General features: G+C 46.0%; 1 protein-coding gene across 3 annotated transcripts in view; it reads left to right on the top strand.

Annotated features, from left to right (window-relative positions):
* The first annotated feature begins 2,236 nt into the window (after positions 1–2,236).
* The window catches only part of ACTG2 (actin gamma 2, smooth muscle), a 29,218-nt gene continuing 8,712 nt past the window's right edge, over positions 2,237–22,742 (top strand). Inside the window, exons 1-6 of one of the 3 annotated variants that reach the window (XM_003268675.4) lie at positions 2,273–2,316; positions 5,998–6,564; positions 11,679–11,840; positions 12,700–12,828; positions 19,207–19,317; positions 19,589–19,673. In XM_003268675.4, coding sequence (XP_003268723.1) covers positions 11,715–11,840; positions 12,700–12,828; positions 19,207–19,317; positions 19,589–19,673 — 451 coding nt within the window. In that variant the 5' untranslated portion in view covers positions 2,273–2,316; positions 5,998–6,564; positions 11,679–11,714. Of the gene's footprint in view, positions 2,317–5,997; positions 6,565–11,678; positions 11,881–12,699; positions 12,829–19,206; positions 19,318–19,588; positions 19,674–22,742 lie in introns of all 3 variants that reach the window. The other 2 variants (XM_003268674.3, XM_030827714.1) reach the window with 2 other exon arrangements.

The raw sequence follows: 22,742 nt of genomic DNA on the forward strand, positions 1-22,742 counted from the left end.
TTTCAGTTTTGCAAGATAAAAAAATTCTGGAGACTGGTTGTATAACAATGTGAATATACTTAATAGTACAGAACCGCGGGGCACGGTGGCTCATACCTATAATCCCAGCACTTTGGGAGGCCAAGGCAGATGGATCAGGAGTTTGAGATCAGCCTGGCCAGCATGGTGAAACCCCGTCTCTACTAAAAATACAAAAATTAGCTGGGCATGGTGGTGGGTGCCTGTAATCCCAGCTAGTCAGGATGCTGAGGCAGGAGAATCGCTTGAACCCAGGAGGCAGAGGTTGCAGTGAGCCAAGATTGCATCATTGCATTCCGGCCTGGGCAGCAGGAGTGACAAACCATCTCAAAAAAAAAAAAAAAAAAAAAAAAAACAACCGTACAGAACCATACATTTTTAAATGGTTAATATTGTAAAATTTTATATGTTTTCCACAATTACAATTTTTTAAAAGTGGGTGGGGAAAGTTTAAGAAACACAGATGGCTGAGGCCTATTCCCTGAATTTCTGTTTCAATAGGGCTAGGTGACGCCTGAGAATCTGCATTGTGAGCACATTCCCATGTCATGCTGCCGCTGCACTCTGGTGGTCTCCATGCTTTGGGAACCTCTGTGTTGAAGATGAAGCAGAGTCAGGAAGGCCAGTCAGGAAGCTGTGCCCCACTCCAGGCCAGATAGGACTGGAGCCTGAGGCAGCGCAGGCCAGCAGGGATGGAGGGAGGACACATTGCTGAGGGGCATTCCTGGTTGGGGGAGCACCAGGCTGTGGTGCCCAGGTGGGAGCATGAGGGAGACACAGTGTTCTAGACTGACTGGCTTCTAGCTTGAAGGGCTGAGGGGATGCACTTGGAAGTTGGCAACCCAGAAGGCACAGCAGCTTTGAGGGTAGGGAAGAACGGTTCAGTTTTAGACAGGATGAGTTTGAAGAGCTGGAGAGTCATCTGAATTGCGATGTCCAATAGGTAATTGATCATTTTAGTCTGGATCAGGGTGAGGGAGGGGGACCAGGAGAATGTGGTGTTGAAAGTAATACCGCAGAGCTGGTAGCTGATAATGTGGGAAATGAACCAGCTACCTAGGGATAGTACATGAATTACACAAAGAAGAGCAATAATCAGCCAGCCATGGTGGCTCACACCTGTAATCTCAGCACTTTGGGAGACCAAGGTGGAGGGATTGCTTGAATCCAGGAGTTTAAGAGCGAGACTCTGTCTAATTAAAAAAACAAACAAACAAAAAAGAAGTCCAGGCGAAGTGGCTCACACCTGTAGGCCAAGGCAGGCAGATCACGAGGTCAGGAGCTCGAGACCAGCCTGGCCAACATGGTGAAACCCTGTCTCTACTAAAAATACAAAAATTAGCTGGGAGTGGTGGGCAGGTGCCTGTAATCTCAGCTACTCAGGAGGCTGAGGCACGAGAATCGTTTGAACCCGGGAGGCGGAGGTTGCAGTGAGCCGAGATTGCACCAATGCACTCCAGCCTGGGAGATAGGGCGAGACTCTATCTCAAAAAAGAAAATAAAAAAAGAAAAAGAAGAAGCTCAAGAGTCACAGGACTAGAAAATCCTACAGGCCAGCAGTCCTGTTAGGTGTGCCTCAACCCTGAAGCAGGTCCCTCAGTCTGCAGATATTTAGAGATATTTAAAGGAAACCCAGGAAGGAGCCAAGAGAGAATGAAGCCTAAGGTGTCCTGAGACCCTCAGAGAACTCAGCCAAAGGGTTAGGAGCTCGTGCCAAGGTGCAGCAGGTGAGTAGGGCACACAGGATTTCTTTCCTGGGTACAGATGGTATTTCTCTTCAGCTTTCATTGGTCAGGCTCGTGCCAGACAAGGCATAATTGCACCCATTTTGGGGACTGCCTGGGTGTCCCAGGCAGACCCAGGGGCCGCATGCAGCAGGGCCTGAGGAGGGAGGTGTGGACGGAGGAGGCCCACTGCCATTCTTGGTATGGTTCTCACTCCAGGAGCACAGCTGCATCTGGTCTCACTCTGGGCAGCTTATAAGGCCTGGTGTGAGTTTTGTTTATGCAAGTGCAGCATAAAAGGAACAAATCTACCAGCACCGGGGCTGTTGCCACTGAGTCCTTTTGCATACATTTTTCAAATGATAATTCACTCTACCCACCCCCCTTCCCTACCCCCAAGGCGATTTATTGAAAAAACCACCTTATATGGTAATATTGCTAACACACCGTCAGCTGGCCTTTTTAGGGACTTTGTTTAAAGAAGATCCGCCTCTGGGGTTTTATATTGCTCTGGTATTCGTGCCAAAGACACACCAGCCCTCAGTCACTGGGAGAAGAACCTCTCATACCCTCGGTGAGTACTGTACAGCTTTTGCCACCTCTTCCTTTCCGGGGCTGCCTGGCCTCCTGGGTGCGGGAGGTGCCTCCAGATTGGCCTGGCTTCTGTGACGCTGGCCCAGATCACACGCCAGGGCCCTTGGTCGGCAGTGGCACCTGCAGCCTGCTGGGAAAAGGCATCTCTGGCCATGGGACATCCTGGGGCAGGGGCAGCTTGGAACCGTGCTCCCTGCCTCAGACTGGGGACTGGTGGGATATAATGCCTGCGGTCTCTACTAGCCCTGCTCCCCAGGGCCAGTGCAGATCCACACCCTGATGTCCTTTGTCTTGGGTTAGAATGTCTGGGAGGCTGTTTTAGGGGATCATACACTTTGCAGAAGAGCAGCTTTTCAGAATACTTGAGTCAAAGGTAACAGTGGTCCTGGTATCTGTGAGCTGTTCAGTCCATGAAATGTCTGTGCTGGGAATAGGAGGGTATTTTCTTCAGGTCCCGTGTGAGTCTCTCTCTGTCCTCTGATCTGTGCTTGGCTGAGGAGAATGGAGGGTTTTGCAGTCCTTGAAGGCTCTAGGATCATTGGGGGATGGGGAAAATTCCACTTGCCCTGTGGCATCATGAGGTTTCAGGGTAGAAGGAACTTGGGACCCAGCTAGTTCATTCTCCTCTGATGAGGACATTGAGGCCTAGAGACGTTCAGCTACTCATCCAAAAGACTCACACCCAACTGTGACCCATTTGCAGATGTCATTACTCCCCCCAACCCACCCAACACACACAGACACACATGCACAAAGAATTAAGAGGAAGATGAGACGAATGGGCCACTTCCATGTTTGGCATCAGAATTCACTAGCGTCTCTTCACAGGTGAGGCAGGCTGGGTGTGGTGGTGCAGGCCTTGAAGGCAGACTGCCAGGCTAACAAAGTTACTGAGCGACCTCAGCTTCCTCACCTGTAAAATTGGGGCAAAAATAATAATATCTACTTGGCAATGGTGTGAGGATTAAATGAGAGAATGCATATATACAGCACTCAGCTCAAGGCTGTCAGGGCCCAGCCCTGAGTTATCAAACTTTAAGAATCACCTGGAGTGCTTGTTAAAACACAAATTGCCCTATGCCCCACCCCAGATTCTGATTCCAGCAGGCCGAGATATGGCCTGATACTTGGAATTCCTAACAAGCTCCCAGGCAACGCTGAAGCTGCTGGTCTGGGACTACACTTTGTACAGGGAGGCTCTCAGTGCTCACTTTGATTACTCGAATGTGGGTTTGGACTCTGATACTAACCCTTGGGCTGAAAAGAGGAAGAGCTTCCTGTGACAGAGATGGATGGGTGCTGGAGAAACTGCAATGAACAGTAAGATCCTGCATGCCAGGCCGAAGAAAAGGGGATGGGCCGTGTGACATCATGACCTTGGGGCGAGATATCTTTCCTGTTTCCCCTTGTTCATTCTGCCAACATTTATTGAGCACTTATTATGGGCGAGGCACTGTCCCTGCTCCTTAGGGACAGTGGAGAGGCTTCTGCAGTTACTGGAAGAGACAGATAAACAGATGAGAACCACGGAGCAAATAAGTACATGAAAGGGGTAAAGGCCAGGAGGAGCCCATCACTCAGCCCAGGAGTTATCAGGGAAGACTTCCTGGAGGAAGAGGTGCCTGAGCTTGGTCCTGAAGTAAGGTAGTCCTGGTAAAGAGGAAGCGTGGTCTTTGGGACTCAAGTGGCTCAACTCCACTGCATTTAGATGGCAAGGCAGGAATCAGGTAAAACTAAATTCAGAGGGGTCAGCAGGGCTGGATTACAAGGGCTTTAGACTCTAAAGGATCAGGCTATGGGGAGCCAGGGAAGGGTTTTAATCTGGAGGTTATCTGTTGAAGGGGCTGCTTTGGCAGCTGTGAGGACAGTGGACTGGAACAGGGCAAGAGCGCTACTGCAGTATGCAGTGGTCCTGAGCTGGTGGCATGGGTGTCATGCAGGTAGAAGTAAGAAGGGCTGGTGATAGGTTGGGAGGGAAGAGGGCAGCACCACGGCATTGGATGTGGGCTCAGGGTGGGTGGTGTGAGTCTGTGAGGGCAGCTCCAGGCAGTGGCTGTTGATGAGGAGAGCAGTCTTGGAGGTGTGAAGTTGGGGTGCCGGGGGGGTTTGGTGGGGGAGATGCACAGCAGGCTCTGCAGGCCTAGAGCTCAAGAGAGGGGTCTGGACAGGAGCAGAGCCAGGGGAGTGAATGGAAGGCCGGGTAAGAGCCAGAAGATAAGGCACCCACGACAGATTGTGGAGGATCCAAAATATTACTCAGTAGAGTTGTTTTTAATTGAACTCATGTATATATATGAACCTAGTGAAGATATCCTGAAGTTAATTAGAGGTGCTGTTAGAATTTTCCACCATGGCAGTGTTTTTCATAGACAATTTCTCTCTGCGAGGGTTTCTGATGGTTTGTATATACATGTAGGCAAATAATAAAAGGCAGAGATGCAGCTGCTTACATGTCACTTGAAGCCCTCACCCAAAAACCCGTCCCCAACTATTGTTTGAAATCTCATCATTGCAGAGGCCCTCCTTTTAGGCCTAACACTTTCTGTCAAAATGAAAATGTTTTTGAGAACTGACATAAATTCTACTTTCAATAGTCATTGATGTGTGAAATGGATCATTCAGTTCCTTTCAATATGACAGGCTTCATCCTGGGCATGAGTTTTGATGGAGAAGAGTAAGAGAGATTAACAAGAATTATTATTCTTTACAGCCCTTGACAACAGGGATTGACGAAGCCCAGATAGTAAATATTTTAGGCTTTCGGAGCCTGAAGTTCTCTGTCACAAGTACTCAATTCTACCACTGTAACAAAAGCAGCCATAGATAATATGTAAGTGAATGGATGTGGCTGTGTTTCAGTAAGACTTTATTTATTAGACTCTGAGATTTGAATGTCATATAATTTCCACGGGTCATGAAATATTTTTCTTCTTTTGCTTTTTTCTCAACCATTTGAAAATGTAGGGCCGGGTGCAGTGCTTGCACCTGTAATCCCAAAGCTTTGGGATGCCAAGGCAGTAGGACAACTTGAGGCCAGGAGTTTGAGATCAGCCTGGGCAACATAGCAAGACACTGTTTCTACAAAAAAAAAATTTTTTTTGAAATTAGCAGAATGTAGTGGCCATGCCAGCCACATGCCTGCCATCCCAGCTCCTAGGATGAGGAGAAAGGATCCTTGAGCTCAGGAGTTCAAGCCTGCAGTGAGCTTGATGGTGCCACTGGACTCAATGCCTAAGTGACAGAGTGAGGCCCAGTATCTCAAAAAAAAAAAAGGAAAAACCATTCTGAGATATAGCGCATACAGAAACAGGCCGGAATTTGCCTACCCTGATTTATAATGTCTACTGGACCTTCATTTCCATTCCGTCATCTTGTGAGATAGATACTATCATTTCCATGTTCTAGCGGAGGAAACTAAGGCCCAGGCAAGGACAAAGGAACTGGGCTGTGGGAAAGGGGAACCAGGAGGGAGAAGAGGGTAAAGGAAGGAGGAGCAGTGGGAGGATTTCTAGAGCCAAACTTGTCTCCTTTGAGGTGCTGGGGAGGGTGGATTTTAACAGCTCTGCCCTCACATTGGGTTTGAGGTAGCCAGGGAGACGGGTGAGTGAGCAAATGACTTGCATTCATTATGTCTTTGGTTTCTGGCCACCTTCGGGGCAAGGGGAATAAAAGCTTCATTCCTGAGTCAGTGAGAGCTTCAATGAAGCCCAGATGTCGTTCGTGCTGAAAGAACCAGAACAACTCTCTGCTCCCTGCCAAGCACGAAGCGGTTGTGACCCCAGGAAACCACAGTGACTTTGGCTCTGGTTCAGCTGACATGCTCAAGTCTAGCCACAAATTACCAGAAAGCAGCTGAGGAAAGTCTAGAATTTCTCCTGGGGGCAGAGGCGGTCCAGGAGTCTGGCTCCAGGGTGAACCCCTTCTTCCCAGAGCAGCACGGGACCCTTCGGAGGCTCGACTCCACCAGCCCTGCCGCTGCCTTCCCCCTGCCTTTCCCGCCCTCTCTTCGCATTGGGTTTTGCCTTCAAAATAGCAGACTCCAAGCCACCTGAAGTGCTGCAGAACAGCATTTTTGACAGCTTCAAGTCGCCTTGTGGCTTGTCTCAGCTGCTGCTGTGCTTTAGAAACAAAATTCCAGGCTCTCCATGTTTCTGTGTGTGGAAAACACCGGAGAGAGTTTGGGGAGGGAGACAAAAGGGCTCATTGAAAACCCAGACAGGCTTGAACCGTAAGTCACACAGGAGAGAGGGACGCTGAGGGGACCCTAGAGGGAGACAGTCTCGGAGCACAGCTTTGCCTCTTTGGCTGTTTCCTCCCTTTGGAGGTTGCTTTCCCCTCGAGGTGGACCACCTGCTAGAACAGGGCAGCACTGCTGTTCAGTGGCCAGCTTGGAGAGAAGACTGCCCATGTGATTCTAATTCAGGCCCTTGTGACCGAACCATCATGAGGCTGGACTGTGGGGACTCGGGTATCCCAGAGGCAGAGCACACCAGGTCTGGGAGGGGGTCACTCAGATGGCAACATTGTCATTCAACATTTATTGAACACCTACTGTCTTAATCCGTGTTTGTTGCTACCACAGAATATGTGAGACTGGGTTATTTATAAACAATGGAAATTTATTTCTCAAAGTTCTGGAGGCTGGGACATCCAAGATCAAGGCACCAGCAGATTCAGTGTCTGTCTGGTGAGAGCCCAGAGTCTGCTTCCGAGATGGCGCATTGTTGCTGTGCCCTCACGTGGCAGAAGGGCAAGAGAGAGCGAGAAGGGACCAAATCCGCCCTTTTATAAAAAACCCATTCCTGAGAAGGACATTAGTCCATTCAAGAGGGCAGAACCCTGCAGTTAAAATTGGTAATTAAATTTCAACATGAGTTTTGAAGGGGACAAACATTCAAACCATAGCACCGCCTATGTGTTAAACACCTGCTTAGGTGCTGGGGCTGTAAAAAGTAAATCTAGGCTTGGCCCTAGCACAGGAGGGACTCCATTTCATAGAGAGAAAAGAACACAGACCCTTTTGTTTTAGGGTGCTTGCTGCCAACAGCTCTGGAGAGACAGGCTGATGCAAAAACACCAAACATGGAGAAGTTATGATGGTTCCCCAAAGTAGTGAGGAAGGCACAACTCAGGCTTGGGAAGTGTCCTCGATGGGTGCCAGGCCTGCATCTCCCAGCCTCTTCTCGGTGAAGAGATCTCTGGCTAAGTTCTTTACCTTCTCTGAGATTTGGCTTCCAAATCTATGAGATGGAATGAAGATATCTTCTCTCACGACTGTTTTGAGGATTAAGTAGATAATATATGTGGAAGACTTCATGTTTTTTTTTTCTTTTTTTTATTAATTTTTTTTTTGCACACAAAACAATAAACATTTTCTAAAAATACATACAAACAAAAAGATGCATATCAAACATATTAGGAAGGTTGCACATGGGAAGACGGGGTATAGAAATGAGGGGTGGGAATTAAAGAAAATAAATGAGAGAGGGACTTTGTATGGATCAATGATAATAACTCAATCCTCTATTTGACAAAGAAGAAGGAGAAGGAAGAGGAAGAAAAAGAAAGTGGGATAAAGGATCAGAAAGGGAGGAAAATAGAAAAAATTAGAGTATGACTCCAGGGTAGACCTGTTTTGTTGTCACTGGGTTGGTTGGTTGGTTTGTCTGTTGTATTTTTCATATGTTTCGCCATGTTGGCCAGGCTGGTGTCGAACGCCTAGCCTCAAGTGATCAACCCGCCTCGGCCTCCCAGAGTGCTGGGACCACAGGCGTGAGCCACCACGTCCAGCCCCCACATTGCGTCTGGCCTCTGTGGTAGACCTCCCAGACGGGGCGGCCAGGCAGAGGCACTCCCCACATCCCAGATGGGGTGGCCGGGCAGAGGCACTCCTCACTTCCCAGATGGGGCGGCCGGGCAGAGACGCTCCTCACTTCCTAGACGGGGAGGCAGCCGGGCAGAGGCACTCCTCACTTCCCAGACGGGGCGGCCGGGCAGAGACGCTCCTCACTTCTTCCCAGATGGGGCGGCCGGGCAGAGGCGCTTCTCACTTCCCAGACGGGCGGCCGGGCAGAGACGCTCCTCAACTCCCAGACGGGGCGGCCGGGCAGAGACGCTCCTCACTTCTTCCCAGACGGGGCGGCCGGGCAGAGGCGCCCCTCACTTCTACCCAGATGGGGCGACCGGGCAGAGGCGCCCCTCACTTCTACCCAGACGGGGCGTCCGGGCAGAGGTGCCCCTCACTTCTTCCCAGACGGGGCAGCTGGGCAGAGACGCTCCTCGGAAGACTCCATGTTTTTTAAAATTGAAAATCCATTTTTACCAAAAATGGGAACACTGAACATACTGCTGTTTCACCTACCAAAGCAACTTGCACCTTTTCTATTGTATTAAATATTTTAGTTTTTCCATTGTATGGAGGCTTCCAGCAATTAGTTTACAAGCCAACTTATTTATTATTCAGTAACTTTTTTTGATATTGAGATTGTTCCTAATTTTGATCATTTTAAACAAAGGTGTGAAAACAGGCCAAATCTTTTCATTCACCCATGACTGTTTCACAACGATAGATTCGTAGAAGTGCTTTTGGGGAGTCAGAAGGTGTGTACATCTTTAAGGCTTTTAATAAGTATTTTCAAATTCCCTTTCAGAAAAGTAGTACAATTTGACACTCACAAGCAGCGAATGTGAAGCCAATTCTCCATACCTTTGCCAGCAAGGGTGGCCCCAAGAACCACACACAGTACCCCAGCTAAGGGCAGAGGTAGCTTTTATCCTGGCCGTAGCACACTACTGACAGTCAACAAGACACCAAGTCCTGCTCACAGATGCTAAACAGAGCTTTCTTTTTTTCTTTTTTCTTTTTTTTTTTTTTTTTTTTTTGAGACAGAGTCTCGCTCTGTCGCCCAGGCTGAAGTGCAGTGGCTCCATCTTGGCTCACTGTAAGCTCCACCTCCTGGGTTCACGCCATTCTTCTGCCTCAGCCTCCCAAGTAGCTGGGACTACAGGTGCCCGCCACCACACCCGGCTAATTTTTTTTTTTTTTTTTTTTGTATTTTTAGTAGAGACGGGGTTTCACCATGTTAGCCAGGATGGTCTCGATCTCCTGACGTTGTGATCCGCCCGCCTCAGCCTCCAAAAGTGCTGGGATTACAGGTGTGAGCCAACGCGCCCGGCCACAAGACCTTTCACAGTTTGGTGATTGAAACCCGCAATATAGGAATTCATATTCATTTCATTAAATTTAACCTTGGCTGTGTGTGGTGGGTCACTTGTAATCTCAGCACTTTGGGAGGCTGAGGCAGGAGAATCACTTGAGCCCAGGAGTTCAGACCAGCCTGGGCAACAGAGGGAGACTCTGTCTCTACAGAAAAAATTTTTTAAATCAGCCAGCCATAGTAGGGCATGCCTGTGATCCCAGCTACTTGGGATGCTGAGGTGGGAGGATCACTTGGGCCCGGGAGGTTGAGTCTGCAGTGAGCTGTGTTCTTGCCACTGCCCTGCAGCTTGGGTGACAGAGCAAGACCCCATCTCAAAAAAAAAAAAAATCTCTTTTGATTCAGCTCATTTTCTGTGCCTTTTGAGATTTTCTTGGATTTTTATTCTTTCACCCAGTGTATTTAATATTACTTTCTCCCAGCTGTTTTATCTGAAAACTTGATCAACCTGTGCTTTATATTTTCATTCAATTCATTTATAAAAATGTCACATGAGAAAGGGTCAAGAGTAGAGCCCTGAGACATATTGCTGCCTCCTCATTGACATTGACTGAGGCAGCTACAAATATACCAAATTGTATTATTGCTTAGTACATGGCTTTTTCAAGAGGGATATCCTATTCTGGACCTTGTGGGCTGGTTTAGAGAGTGAGGACTCATCATTGGTGCTATGGGAGACATAAGGATCAGCAGAGACAGAGGCAAAGCTGGATTTAAGAAGTCACAGCGGGCCTCTCCCCTTGTGTTGCCTTGCTTTGAACATATCTGGGAAGGGCTTCCTTTCAGTCTTGAAAATGTTTACAAGCCTCTGCTCAGCGTCTACCTAGCTTTCAGACCTCGCGTTCTCAGGCCTGTGGTGCTGTCTCCTCTCTGCTTCAGTATGGTCTTCTCTGTCCAGCTTCTGCACGAGGCCATCTGGGGCCAAGGGTCACAGGTTTTAGAAGTTCCCCTCTCCCCGCTCCATGCCATAGGCACCTGCGGTTGCACATCCCGGGTAAAACTTCAGCCGGCCTTCTCTTTCTGTGCCTGGTGCCTCTCTTTTCTCTGGACTTTTGGAAGTCTGCCTCCCCGGCCCCTCAGCTGGGGCCTTCCCCACTTCTGCCCCACCCCACTGGGTCCTCACAGGGTAGGAGGCAATCTCTGACCATCTTCCGAGGCTCTGTTGCTTCTCCTTCACCACCAAATGCCAGGAATTTGTCAGATGCTGTTTGTAACTCAAAAGAAAGAAAGAGAAAGATACAGGAAGGAAGGAAGGCAGAAAAATAGAAAGAAAGAATGCGTGCAGCAGATGTTGAGAAAGTTAATTTCTTCATTAGTTTGCATCCACCCTAATTCGGATCTCAGCATGGGGGAGGGAATCCTCTGTTGTCCCCATCTGTTGAGGCAACAAGCAGTGAGTCCCATCATGGAGTCCCTTCTTTTCCTCTCTCCTCCCAGAGTGCCCCTTCCTCATCAAGGTGCTTCTACCCTTAGGAGTGTACATTTCACCTATAACCACTGCCTATTTTTTCCTTAGTGATATGTTATGCTATTGATTTTTAATTATATAAACTATATGCAAATGCAGCCTCCTTGTAAAAAAAATTGAAATATTATAGATATCACCCAGCACTTCCTCTCCCAGTTCCTCTCCACACTCCCAGAGGTAATCATGATAATCAGTTTGCTAGGTGTCCTTCCAGAACTTTTAGCCTCTTTCTTTGGCTTGTATATGGCCACCTTCTCACTGCATCCTCCCGTGGCCTACCCTCTACATGCATCTGAATCCTAATTTCCTCTTCTTCTAAAGACACTCATCCTACTGGAGTAGTCACATTGGATGACAGCCATATTGCATTAATCTCATTTTAACTTAATTACCTCTTTAAAGACCCTATCTCCAAATACAGTCACCTTCTGTGTACTGGGGGTTAGAACTTCAACATGAATTTTTGGGGGGACACAATTCACAATTCAGGGCAGAGGGAGGAGGCTCAACTGCCAGAGAGTGGGAGGCCAAGCCCATGCCTGTCCCTCCTGGAAGTGTGCCCTGGTGGCAGGTAGGGTCAGGCCCCAAAGCCAAGAAACTGTCTCCAAACTGATTTGACAAGTGGCTGACTAGTTCTCTTCTCCCCCAAATCCCAAGGTGCTCCAGTCCCCAGCTCACTCGGCCACACACACCATGTGTGAAGAGGAGACCACCGCGCTTGTGTGTGACAACGGCTCTGGCCTGTGCAAGGCAGGCTTCGCAGGAGATGATGCCCCCCGGGCCGTCTTCCCCTCCATCGTGGGCCGCCCTCGTCACCAGGTGTGTGCTCATCTGGATACCAGGCGTTGAGCCACTAGGAGTAAGCGCTGCACTGTGGAGACCTTGCTGAGCTGGGGGTTAAGGGAAGGAAGTGTGTGTGTGTGTGTGTGTGTGTGTGTGTGTGTGTGTGTGCATGCGTGCATGCACGCCAGGTATAGGGAGTTCTTTTCTGATTAACTGATAGAGCAGGACCCTTTAAATAGAAATATTCAAGGCCAAAACCAATATACATCAGGCACACAATGACACTATTATGTCTGACTTACATTTGGGGGGTTGCCAGGTTTGGAAAAATTAAATTATATGGGATTGAACAAGCCTCTTGCCTTTCAGAAATTTACACTTTGTGAAGAAATACACATAACTAACCAGAGATCATGGGCTGTAATAGAGGTAAAATATTTCACAGGAAGGGAAAGGTGTCACAGAAAAAGGAATACCTGATAATAAGAAGGATTTCAGCAGGTAGAATAGCAAAGATTTGGAGATCTAAGCAGGCACAGGGGACTTGAGGAGGGCACATACAAGTCGTGTGTGTGTGTGTGTGTGTGTGTGTGTGTGTGTGTTGTGTCTGTAGCAGGATGAGGGGAAGAAGTGTATGGGTGGGCTTGTTTCATCTCAGAAAACAACATTGTCTGAAGAGAAAGAAGAAAGGCCACCACACAAGAAATCCTCCACCTTCGCTTCCTGACACCTTCATACTCACTGGTATCTGCTCCATCCTGTCTCCTGCTATCCCGTTTCCAGGGGAAGAAAGGCGGTTTTTCCCATCCTCATCCTTCTTCAGAGACCTTCCAGTGCCTGAATCCCTCTGTGTGGAGCCCTCAGCCAATTCATTTCTCTTCTCTTTGTATTGCAGGGTGTGATGGTGGGAATGGGCCAGAAAGACAGCTATGTGGGGGATGAGGCTCAGAGCAAGCGAGGGATCCTAACTCTCAAATACCCCATTGAACATGGCATCATCACCAACTGGGATGACATGGAGAAGGTATCTGTAGACTTCCCCTTAACGAGCCTGCTTTAATGATCACCCATCATCGTGACCCTCATATCCATAGGCCACTGTGCTCTGTCAACTCTCTCTCTAAAATGCTTCTCACTTCTGTCTTTCCTTTCTTTTCAGCCCCACGACCATTTCTCCAACCTAGGCTGCCAACATCTCTCCCTGGACTATTGCAATGGCTTCCTGGCTGATTTCTTGGTCTCTTGCCCTCATTCACCGAATTAATTCTCTACACTGCTGCAAAGCTGATTTTTCTAAACACAGGTCAGCTCATGTCACTCACCTCCTCAGAAATCTTCAGTAGCTCTTCATTAACCAACAGAGGGTTCCTAACTCCCCGTCTTGGCATCAGAGGACCTGTCCCTGCCTGATCCCCATGATCATCTTTTCCTGCAATATTTACTCAGGCCAGTGCTCACTCCTTCTTTAAAATGCTGGTGCTGGCTCAAGAGAGGCAAACAGCCATCTCTCATTCTTACCTTCCCTGTCAAGACTTCACATAGATGGACTGATGCTAGACTATGATGATTGTCTCCAATGAAAGTTTTTAAGTAGAACTCTCTCAGGGTTTCTAGAAGCCTTTTTGTTTAAGAAAATATTGTGGGTGGGCGGGATTTTTAAATTGTGGAGCTCATGGTAAACAAAATTATGTGTGAAAAATGTTAATAGAGCCTTTCTAATATTCTTGTGATGAACTCTGCTGACAGTTGGCTGAGTGTTCTTGTTTCTGCAACGCCTGTCTTTGGAAATGTGATAGGGGGATTACTGAGCAGACTGCAACTGGAAATGAGGCATGTTGACTTGAAGTCTGTAATTCACTTATACTTTTCTCTAAATCCTAGATTGAGTCACTCAATGTGAGATAAGTACTGCACATAAAATGCAATAGATTTCACGTTATACAGTGGAGTGGGTAAGAGCACAGACATTAGAGGCAATGGCAGGAAATCCAGGTGCAAACCCACCCTATAAGTCTTAGTTTTCCCATTTGTAAAGTGAAGATAAAAAACACTTTGTGCATTAGGTTGCTTTGGAGATTGAATTAGGTAAATGCTTAGTATAATCCCAAGGCATGGAACATACTTATGTGCTCAATAAGTGACACATATGATTCATGTATGTGTAACAGTATCTAATTTAAAAACATAATAGGCTGGGTACAGTGGCTTACACCTGTAATCCCAGCACTTTGGGAGACCGAGGCGGGTGGATCACAAAGTCAGGAGTTTGAGACCAACCTGGCCAACATGGTGAAACCCTGTCTCCACTAAAAATACAAAAATTAGCCAGACGTGGTGGCAGGTGCCTGTAATCCCAGCTACTCAGGAGGCTGAGGCAGGAGAATCACTTGAACCCGGGAGGCACAGGTTGCAGTGAGCCGAGATTGTGCCATTGCACTCCACTGTGGGCAACAGAGTGAGGCTCCGTCTCAAAAAAAAATAAAAACCCCACATAATAGAGGCCAGTGGCTCATGCCTGTAATCCCAACACTTTGGGAAGCCAAGGCATGAGGATAGCTTGAGGCCAGCCTGGGCAACATGGTGAGACCCTATCTCTGAAATAAAAATGTAAAAATTCACTGGGCATGGTAACACATGACTATGGTCTCAGCTGTTCAAGAGGCTGAGACATGAGAATCACTTGAGCCCAGGTGGTGGAGGCTGCAGTGAGCTGTGTTCACGCCACTGCACTATAGCCTGGGTGATAGAGTGAGACCCTGTCTCAAAAAAAAAAAAAAAAAAGAAAGGAAGGAAGGAAGGAAGAAAACATAATAGACAAATAATAGACCAACTATTTTATTCACAGTAGTGACAATGTGTGAACTCTTTAAAGAAACCCTTAAAAATAAATTATGTGCCTTAAGGCCAGGCACAGTAGCTCACACCTGTAATCCCAGCAATTTGGGAGGCTGAGGCAGGCGGATCACTTGAGGCCAGGAGTTCGAGGCCAGCCTGGCTAACCAACATGGTGAAATCCTGTCTCTACTAAACACAATGATTAGCTGGACATGATGGTGGGTGCCTGTCATCCCAGCTACTCCAGAGGCTGAGGCAGGAGGATCACTTGAACTTGGGAGGTAGAGGTTTCAGTGAGCCAAGATCGCATCACTGCACTCCAGCCTGGGCGACAGAGTGAGGCTCTATATATTTTTTTTAAAAAAGTATATATGTATAAATATAAAATCATTTCATTATATATCTATAAATCATTATATATATATATATATCTTGTGTGCCTTAAAAGAAAAACCAAATTGGGTAAAAGTGTCAAATGTCCTCAAATTAATTTATAGGCTCATTGCATTCCAATAAAAATTATGTGACATAATTCTAAAGTATGTTTGCAGAAATAAATTAGCAACAGTTATGAGAACAAAATGAATTTTTTAAATTATGAAGGAAGACATAACGTAATAAAATACAATATAAATTATAAAGTTAAAACAATTTGGTACCAGCAAAAAGGTAAAGAGGAAATATATAATAAATGAAGCTTCTAGCATCGGAAAGGAGGAAAGGACTAGTCAACAAATTATTTCTGGGACAACTGATTAGTTATTTTCGGAGCTGGAGAATCTTGGTTTATAGCCCTAAGCTCATACCATTTCACCAAACACATGTCAATTAAATATAAAAGTTAAATGTGAACATTTAAATTACCAAAAATATAATACAGTTAATGTGAGCATTTAATCAAATTTCTAGTAAGAGTGGTCATAGAGAAAAAGAATGACAAATTTGACTTCTTAAAAAGTCGTAACTTTTAATATCTCAAAAATAACCAAATTTAAAAGCCAAATAACAAATTGCAAAACAAAAGTGCAATGAGGGATTAATATGAACAGTTAATTCAAATTGACAATTAAAAATATGAAGTGTCCCCCAGACAAATAAAAAACAGTTAATTAGCTGAACAGAAATTATGAAAAGTTGCAAATGTGAAAAAATTTAAACTCATTTGAAACAAAAAAATCAAAGTAAAATAGGTATGATTTTTACCTATCAAATTATTTCATATTTTAAGAGTGAGAGCACTGAATTCAGGTAAGAATGGGGTAAAACAGCCACTTTTTTATTCTGAAGTAAAGAGTGGTTTAGCCTATTTGTTAATAACAGAAATCAGAAAGTCTTCCAATTGCCATGTTCTTTAGCCCAGTAATTCCACTTTTAGAATCTTCTTCTTCGGAAAACATCCTAAATACAAAACATAAATTGCAATATGCACAAAGATAACTATCATAGGATTATTTATAACCAAAAATCAAAGACACCATGAATAGTAATGTGATTAAATATATGATAGTATATGATAAAATGTTATATAAGCATTTTCAAAAGTTTGTTTAGTTTATTAAAAATATTATGAAAAGTGAAATAATTTATGTTATAAAACAAATTTGAACATAGTATAATAATAAAAGGATATGAAGGCTGGGTGCGGTGGCTCACGCTTGTAATCCCAGCACTTTGGGAAGCCGAGGCGGGCGGATCACGAGGTCAGGAGATCGAGACCACGGTGAAACCCCGTCTCTACTAAAAATACAAAAAAAATTAGCCGGGCGTGGTGGCGGGTGCCTGTAGTCCCAGCTACTCGGAGAGGCTGAGCCAGGAGAATGGCGTGAACCCGGGAGGCGGAGCTTGCAGTGAGCCGAGATTGCGCCACCGCACTCCAGCCTGGGTGACAGAGCGAGACTCCGTCTCAAAAAAAAAAAAAAAGATATGAAATAAATAATGATAGTAATAAATTTAAAAATACATAAAGACAAAAGATTAGGAAAAAGAAAAAAGCGAAAATGTTAACTGTTGGTTGTTAGGTGATGGACACAGGGGAGATTTTTATTCCATTAAAAAAATTTTTGGCCGGGCGTGGTGGCTCACGCCTGTAATCCCAGCACTTTGGGAGGCCAAGGCGAGTGGATCACGAGGTCAGGAGATTGAGACCATCCTAGCTAACACGGTGAAACCCTGTCTCTACTAAAAATACAAAAAATTAGCTGGGTGTGGTGGCGGGCACCTGTAGTCCCAGCTACTCGGGAGGCTGAGGCAGGAGAATGGCGTGAACCTGGGAGGCGGAGCTTGCAGTGAGCCGAGATTGCGCCACTGCACTCCAGCCTGGGCGACAGAGTGAGACTCCATCTCAAAATAAAAAATAATAATAATAAATAAATAAATAAATAAATAAATAAATAAAAATTTTGAGATAGGATCTTCCTCTGTCGCCCAGGCTGGAGTGCAGTGGTGCAGTCATAACTCACTGCGGTCTTGGCCTCTTGGGCTCAAGGAATCCTTTTGCCTCTGTCTCCGGTGTAGCTGGGAACACAGGTGCACACCACATCCAGTTGATTTTTTAATTTTTTGAAGAGACAGGGTCTTACTTTGTTACCCAGGCTGGTCTCCAACCCCTGGGCTCAAGCAATCTGCCTGCCTCAGCTCCCCAAAGTGCTGGGATTACAGGCATGAGTCACCATACTCAACCTTAAAAATATTTTTCTAACTTTAAAAATTATCAACATCTTTAACTTTTAAGGTATAAAAACTCCAAAAAATAAACTAAAATCAAGTGCAGATGCTTGAGCCCAACACCCAAGGATTCTGGTTCAGTGGGTCAGACGATCCTAGGTGACTCTGAAAGAGGGCCTCGAGGAAGCACATTTTAAGTAGCATGGGGTCCCCTCCTTAAGACCAGTTGCTGTCCTTCAGGCTCCTGTGCAACGCTTACAGTCCAGGGCCTCTGCCTGTGCCATTCCCTCTGCCTCGGATGCCTTTTGCAGCAGCCTCTGGAGACCTTTTGCCCTCAAGGCCCATTTAAATCCCTCAGATAATGAATTACTCCTACCTCTTCCTTCACTTAAAATGTGACTTGTGTCTTTCTTTTTGTTTGTTTTGGTCTTTTTTAAACGTCTCTCTCCCCTCTGGACTTTGCAACCGAGAATTGGGTGCCATGTCTGATTCATATCTGCCCTCATCACACTTACCACCGTCTTAGCACAAACCTGGCGGCCCATAAATACATGAGTCCAATGGCATCACCCTGTGCCTCACCTCTAAGGAAACCAAAGCCCCATGTCCCTGCTACACTTTGCCCAATCCCTCTGAAAGACTCCTTTTTGGTCGTACTTGATCACTGAAGAAGGAACTGGACACAGGAAGAAATTAACTTCCTCTAAAACAGTGGTTCTTTTTTATTTTTGAGACAGGGTTTCACTCTGTCGCCCAGGCTGGAGTGCAGTTCCATGTTCACAGCTCTCTGCAGCCTTGACCTCCTGGGCTCAAGCAATCCTCCTGCCTCAGCCTCCTGAGTAGCTGAGACTACAGGCAGGCGCTACCATAACTGGCTAATTTTTTATCTTTTTGTAGAGACAGGCCCACAGTATGTTGCCCAGGCTAAGCAGTGGTTCTTAACCAGAATCTTTTTGCTTCCCAAAGGACATTTGGCAATGTCTGCAGATATTTTTTATTGTCACAACTGGAAAACTGCTGCTAGCATGCAGTGGGTGGAGACCAGGGATACTGGTTGGCCCTCCACAACAAAGAACTATCCAACCTAAAATGTCATAGAGCTGCGATTGAGAAACCCTGCTTTAAAGCACCAGCCTGGCCAATAATAGACAGTGAAAATTGAGCCCAAGTGCCTCTGTCAGATTCTCAGCAGGAGATAGTGTACACTCAGCTGGGGTTTTGAAATTGTTTGACAGTGTATACTCAGCTGGGGTTTTACAACTGGTTAAATGAATGTCCTGCAGAAATGTGCATAGGGTTAAGGCAACTACAAAGGGGTGTCGAGGCACCCAAGAACCAGCAACAGAGGGAGCTCTCACACTCCTAAACATGAAGGGGTCAGGTGATGAGGGCAGTGTCATTGGAGCTTAGTGAGAGCTTGAGCTCTGAAAGAGGGGCTGCCCAACAGGAACTATGCTCATGGAGGGCCACGCCATTGTCAGGAGAGAGACCCTGACTTCTTTTGCCCTCCTACTTGCCAGCCTCTTGCAGGAATCTTCTATCAGCCAAATATAGCTAGAAGCCAGAAAGCAATGAACACTTGAGTGATACAATGTGCCTTGCATCACTCAATGCACAAAGGCAGGGGAGAGACTGTAGTAGAGTGAAGAAGAGGGAAGGTCAAATGGAAATAATGAACACATAGAAAATAGTGGTTCCAGGTCTGAGTCCTACCTAGGGCCCTGTTGAGAAGGAGTATACCCTTTAAATGTCAATCAGAAATTTCCAGCGCTGACCATTCTCCTCTTCAGATCCATCCCATCCTGTGTAACGTGGTGCCACACTCTCCCAGCATGGGAATGTCAGTCAGAATTTTCCAGCCACTGGGAGTCTGTCAGGCTCATATGGCTTTTGTCTCCACTAGATCTGGCACCACTCCTTCTACAATGAGCTGCGTGTAGCACCTGAAGAGCACCCCACCCTGCTCACAGAGGCTCCCCTAAATCCCAAGGCCAACAGGGAGAAGATGACCCAGGTAAGAAGCCAGGAAGATTTGAACACTGGCACAAGAATGCAACATGGATGCTTGGCCAGATGCTTTCTTGCCTTCAAACATCAGTGCAACAGAACTCTCTGAGGACCTGCTATGTCCGTAGTCCATGCCAGGCCCTGGGGGAGTGGGTGTGGAATAATGAACTACCAAACTGGCATAGTTCCTGCCCTTAATGAGATTACAAACCATTCTACAGGCCAAGAAGTGCTGTGATTTTTGCCAGATAATCTTTTATTCTTCATTGTCCTTTAAGATCATGTTTGAAACCTTCAATGTCCCTGCCATGTACGTCGCCATTCAAGCTGTGCTCTCCCTCTATGCCTCCGGCCGCACGACAGGTAAGTAATCCTGTAATCCATTCCTTTTCTGACTTCAGGGGAGGTAGGGAAAAGCTGGGGTCTTGCAGAGGCTCCTGCTCAGAAGAATCAAACGGACAGCTGAAGTCCAGGCAAAGTCTTGCTTAGGGACAATAGGTGAGAATGCCCATGTGGAATGCCAGATGTGAGCCTACCTGGTATAGTTGGAAAAAACATCCAGCAAGAACTGTTTCCCTTACAGTAATAATTCCAGGAGCTTCTACACATACACACATTCCAACAATACTGGAATGTTTCTGCTTCATGAAGCAGAAAGAGTAGAACCTGTGGTGATGGAAATGTGAGTGCAGTTACACATTGCTTAATGACAGGGATACGTTCTGAGAAATGTGTGTCATTAGGTGACTTTGTCACTGTGGGAACATCAGACAGTGTACTTGCACAAACCTAGATGCTATAGCCTACTACATGCCCAGGCTGTATGGCATGGCCTATTGCTTCCAGGCTACAGACAGTATAGCATTTAACTATAATTAATACTGCAGGGAACTGTAACAGAACGGTTAGGTATTTGTATAGCTAAACATATTGAAACATAGAAAAGTTACAGTGGAAATATGGTATCAAAGATAAAAAATGGTACACCTGTGTAGGGCACTTACCATGAATGGAGCTTGCAAGACTAGAAGTTGCTCTGGGTGGGTTAGTGAGTAGTGAGAAAATGTGAAGACCTAAAACGTTACTGTGCACTACTGTAGACTATAAACACTGTACACATCGGCTGTACTACATTTATAAAAATATTATTCTTGGCCAGGCACGGTGGCTCACACCTGAAATCCCAGCACTTTGTAAGGCTGAGGTGGGCGGACCACCTGAGATCAGGAGTTCCAGACTAGCCTGGCCAACATGGTGAAACCCCGTCTCTACTAAAAATACAAAAATTAGTTGGACATGGTGGCAGGCGCCTGTAATCCCAGCTACTTGGGAGGCTGAGGCAGAAGAGTCACTTGAGCCTGGGAGGCAGAGGTTGCAGTGAGCCAAGATCACGCCACTGCCCTCCAGCCTGTGTGACAGAGCGACACTCTGTCTCAAAAAAAAAAAAAAATTATTCTTTCTTCAATAATAAATTAACCTTAGCTTACTGTAATGTTTTTTATCTTATAAACTTTTTAATTTTTAAAGCCATTTTTACTTTTTTTGTAGTGATAGTAATAGAAAAATATCTTTTTTCTTTGACTTTGTTTTTTTTTTTTTGAGACGGAGTCTTGCTCTGTCACCAGGCTGGAGTGCAGTAGCCGATCTCGGCTCATTGCAACCTCTGTCTCCCAGGTTCAAACGATTCTCCTGCCTCAGCCTCCCATGATTTTTTTTAATTTTTTTTGAGATAAAGTCTCACCCTGTCACCCAGGCTGGAGTGCAGTGGTGCAATCTCAGCTCACTGCAACCTCCACCTCCTAGGTTCAAGTGATTCTCTTGCCTCAAACTCCCAAGTAGCTGGGACTACAGGAGCATGCCACCATGCCTGGCTTATTTCTTTTTTTTTTTTTTTTTTTTTTTTGAGACGGAGTCTCGCTCTGTCGCCCAGGCTGGAGTGCAGTGGCGCAATCTCGGCTCACTGCAAGCTCCGCCTCCCGGGTTCACGCCATTCTCCTGCCTCAGCCTCTCCGAGTAGCTGGGACTACAGGCGCCCGCCACCACGCCCGGCTAATTTTTTTGTATTTTTTAGTAGAGACGGGGTTTCACCGTGGTCTCGATCTCCTGACCTCGTGATCCGCCCGCCTCGGCCTCCCAAAGTGCTGGGATTACAAGCGTGAGCCACCGCGCCCGGCCGCCTGGCTTATTTCTGTCTTTTCTTTATTTAGTAAAGAAAAAAAAAGGAGTATACCCTTTAAATGTCAATTAGAAATTTCCAGGGCTGACCATTCTCCTCTCCAGATCCATCCCATGTTGGCCAGGCTGGTCTCGAACTCCTGACCTCAAGTGATCTGCCCACCTCAGCCTCCCAAAGTACTGGGATTACAGGCATGAGGCATCGCCCCCAGCCAAAAATGTTTTCTTTATTTATATCCTTTATTCTACAAGCTTTTTTCTATTAAATTTTTTTTTTTTTTTTTTTTTTTTACTTTTAGAGCTTTTTTGATAAAAACTAAAATATACACATTAGCCTTGGCCTATACGGGTTCAGGATTATCAATACCACTGTATTTCATTTCCACATCTTGCCCCACTGGAAGGTCTTCAGGGTTAATAACATGCATGGAGTTGTCATCTCCTATGTTAACAATGCCTCCTTCTGGAATATCTCCGGAAGGACCTGCCTAAGGCTGTTTTACAATCAACTTTTTTTTTTTAATAAGTAGAAGGAGTAAACTTTAAAATAATGATTAAAAACATAGTATAAGAGGCTGGGTGCAGTGGCTTATGCCTGTAATCCCAGCACTTGGGGAGGCCGAGGCGGGTGGATCTCTTTGAGCTCGGGAGTTGAAGACCAGCCTGGGCAACATGGCTAGACCGTATCTCTACAAAAAATACAAAAAGTTAGCCGGGCATTGGTAGCTCACACCTGCAGTCCCAGCTACTCGGGAGACGGAAGCTGGAGAATTGCATGAGCCCAGGAAGCAGAGGCTACAGTGAGCTGAGATCTCACCACTGCACTCCAGCCTGGGCGACAGAGTGAGACCCTGTCTCAAAAAAAAAAAAAAAAAAAAAAAAGACAGTATAAGAAATACATAAGCCAGTACTAGTACCATAGTCGTTTATTATCATTTTCAAGTATGTTGTTTATAATGTATGTGCTGTACTTTTATACAGCTGGCAGTGCAGTAGGTTTGTTTACACCAGCATCACCACAAACACGTGAATAAAATGTTGCCCTATGATGTGATGTCAGCTATGATGTCACCAGGCAATAAGAATTTTTCAGCTTCCTTATAATATTATGGCATCACCATTGTGTATGTGGTCCGAAGTTGACCAAAATGTCATTATGTGGACATGACTATATGTGGCCTTGGTGTAGAAGTGTGCTCAGGGTAACAGAGGAAATCTCAAAATAAAATGGTCTTTAACAGGGACTTGACAGCTTCC

Source organism: Nomascus leucogenys, chromosome 14 (genome assembly GCF_006542625.1).
Source record: "Nomascus leucogenys isolate Asia chromosome 14, Asia_NLE_v1, whole genome shotgun sequence".
NCBI classification, from domain to species: Eukaryota; Metazoa; Chordata; class Mammalia; order Primates; family Hylobatidae; genus Nomascus; species Nomascus leucogenys.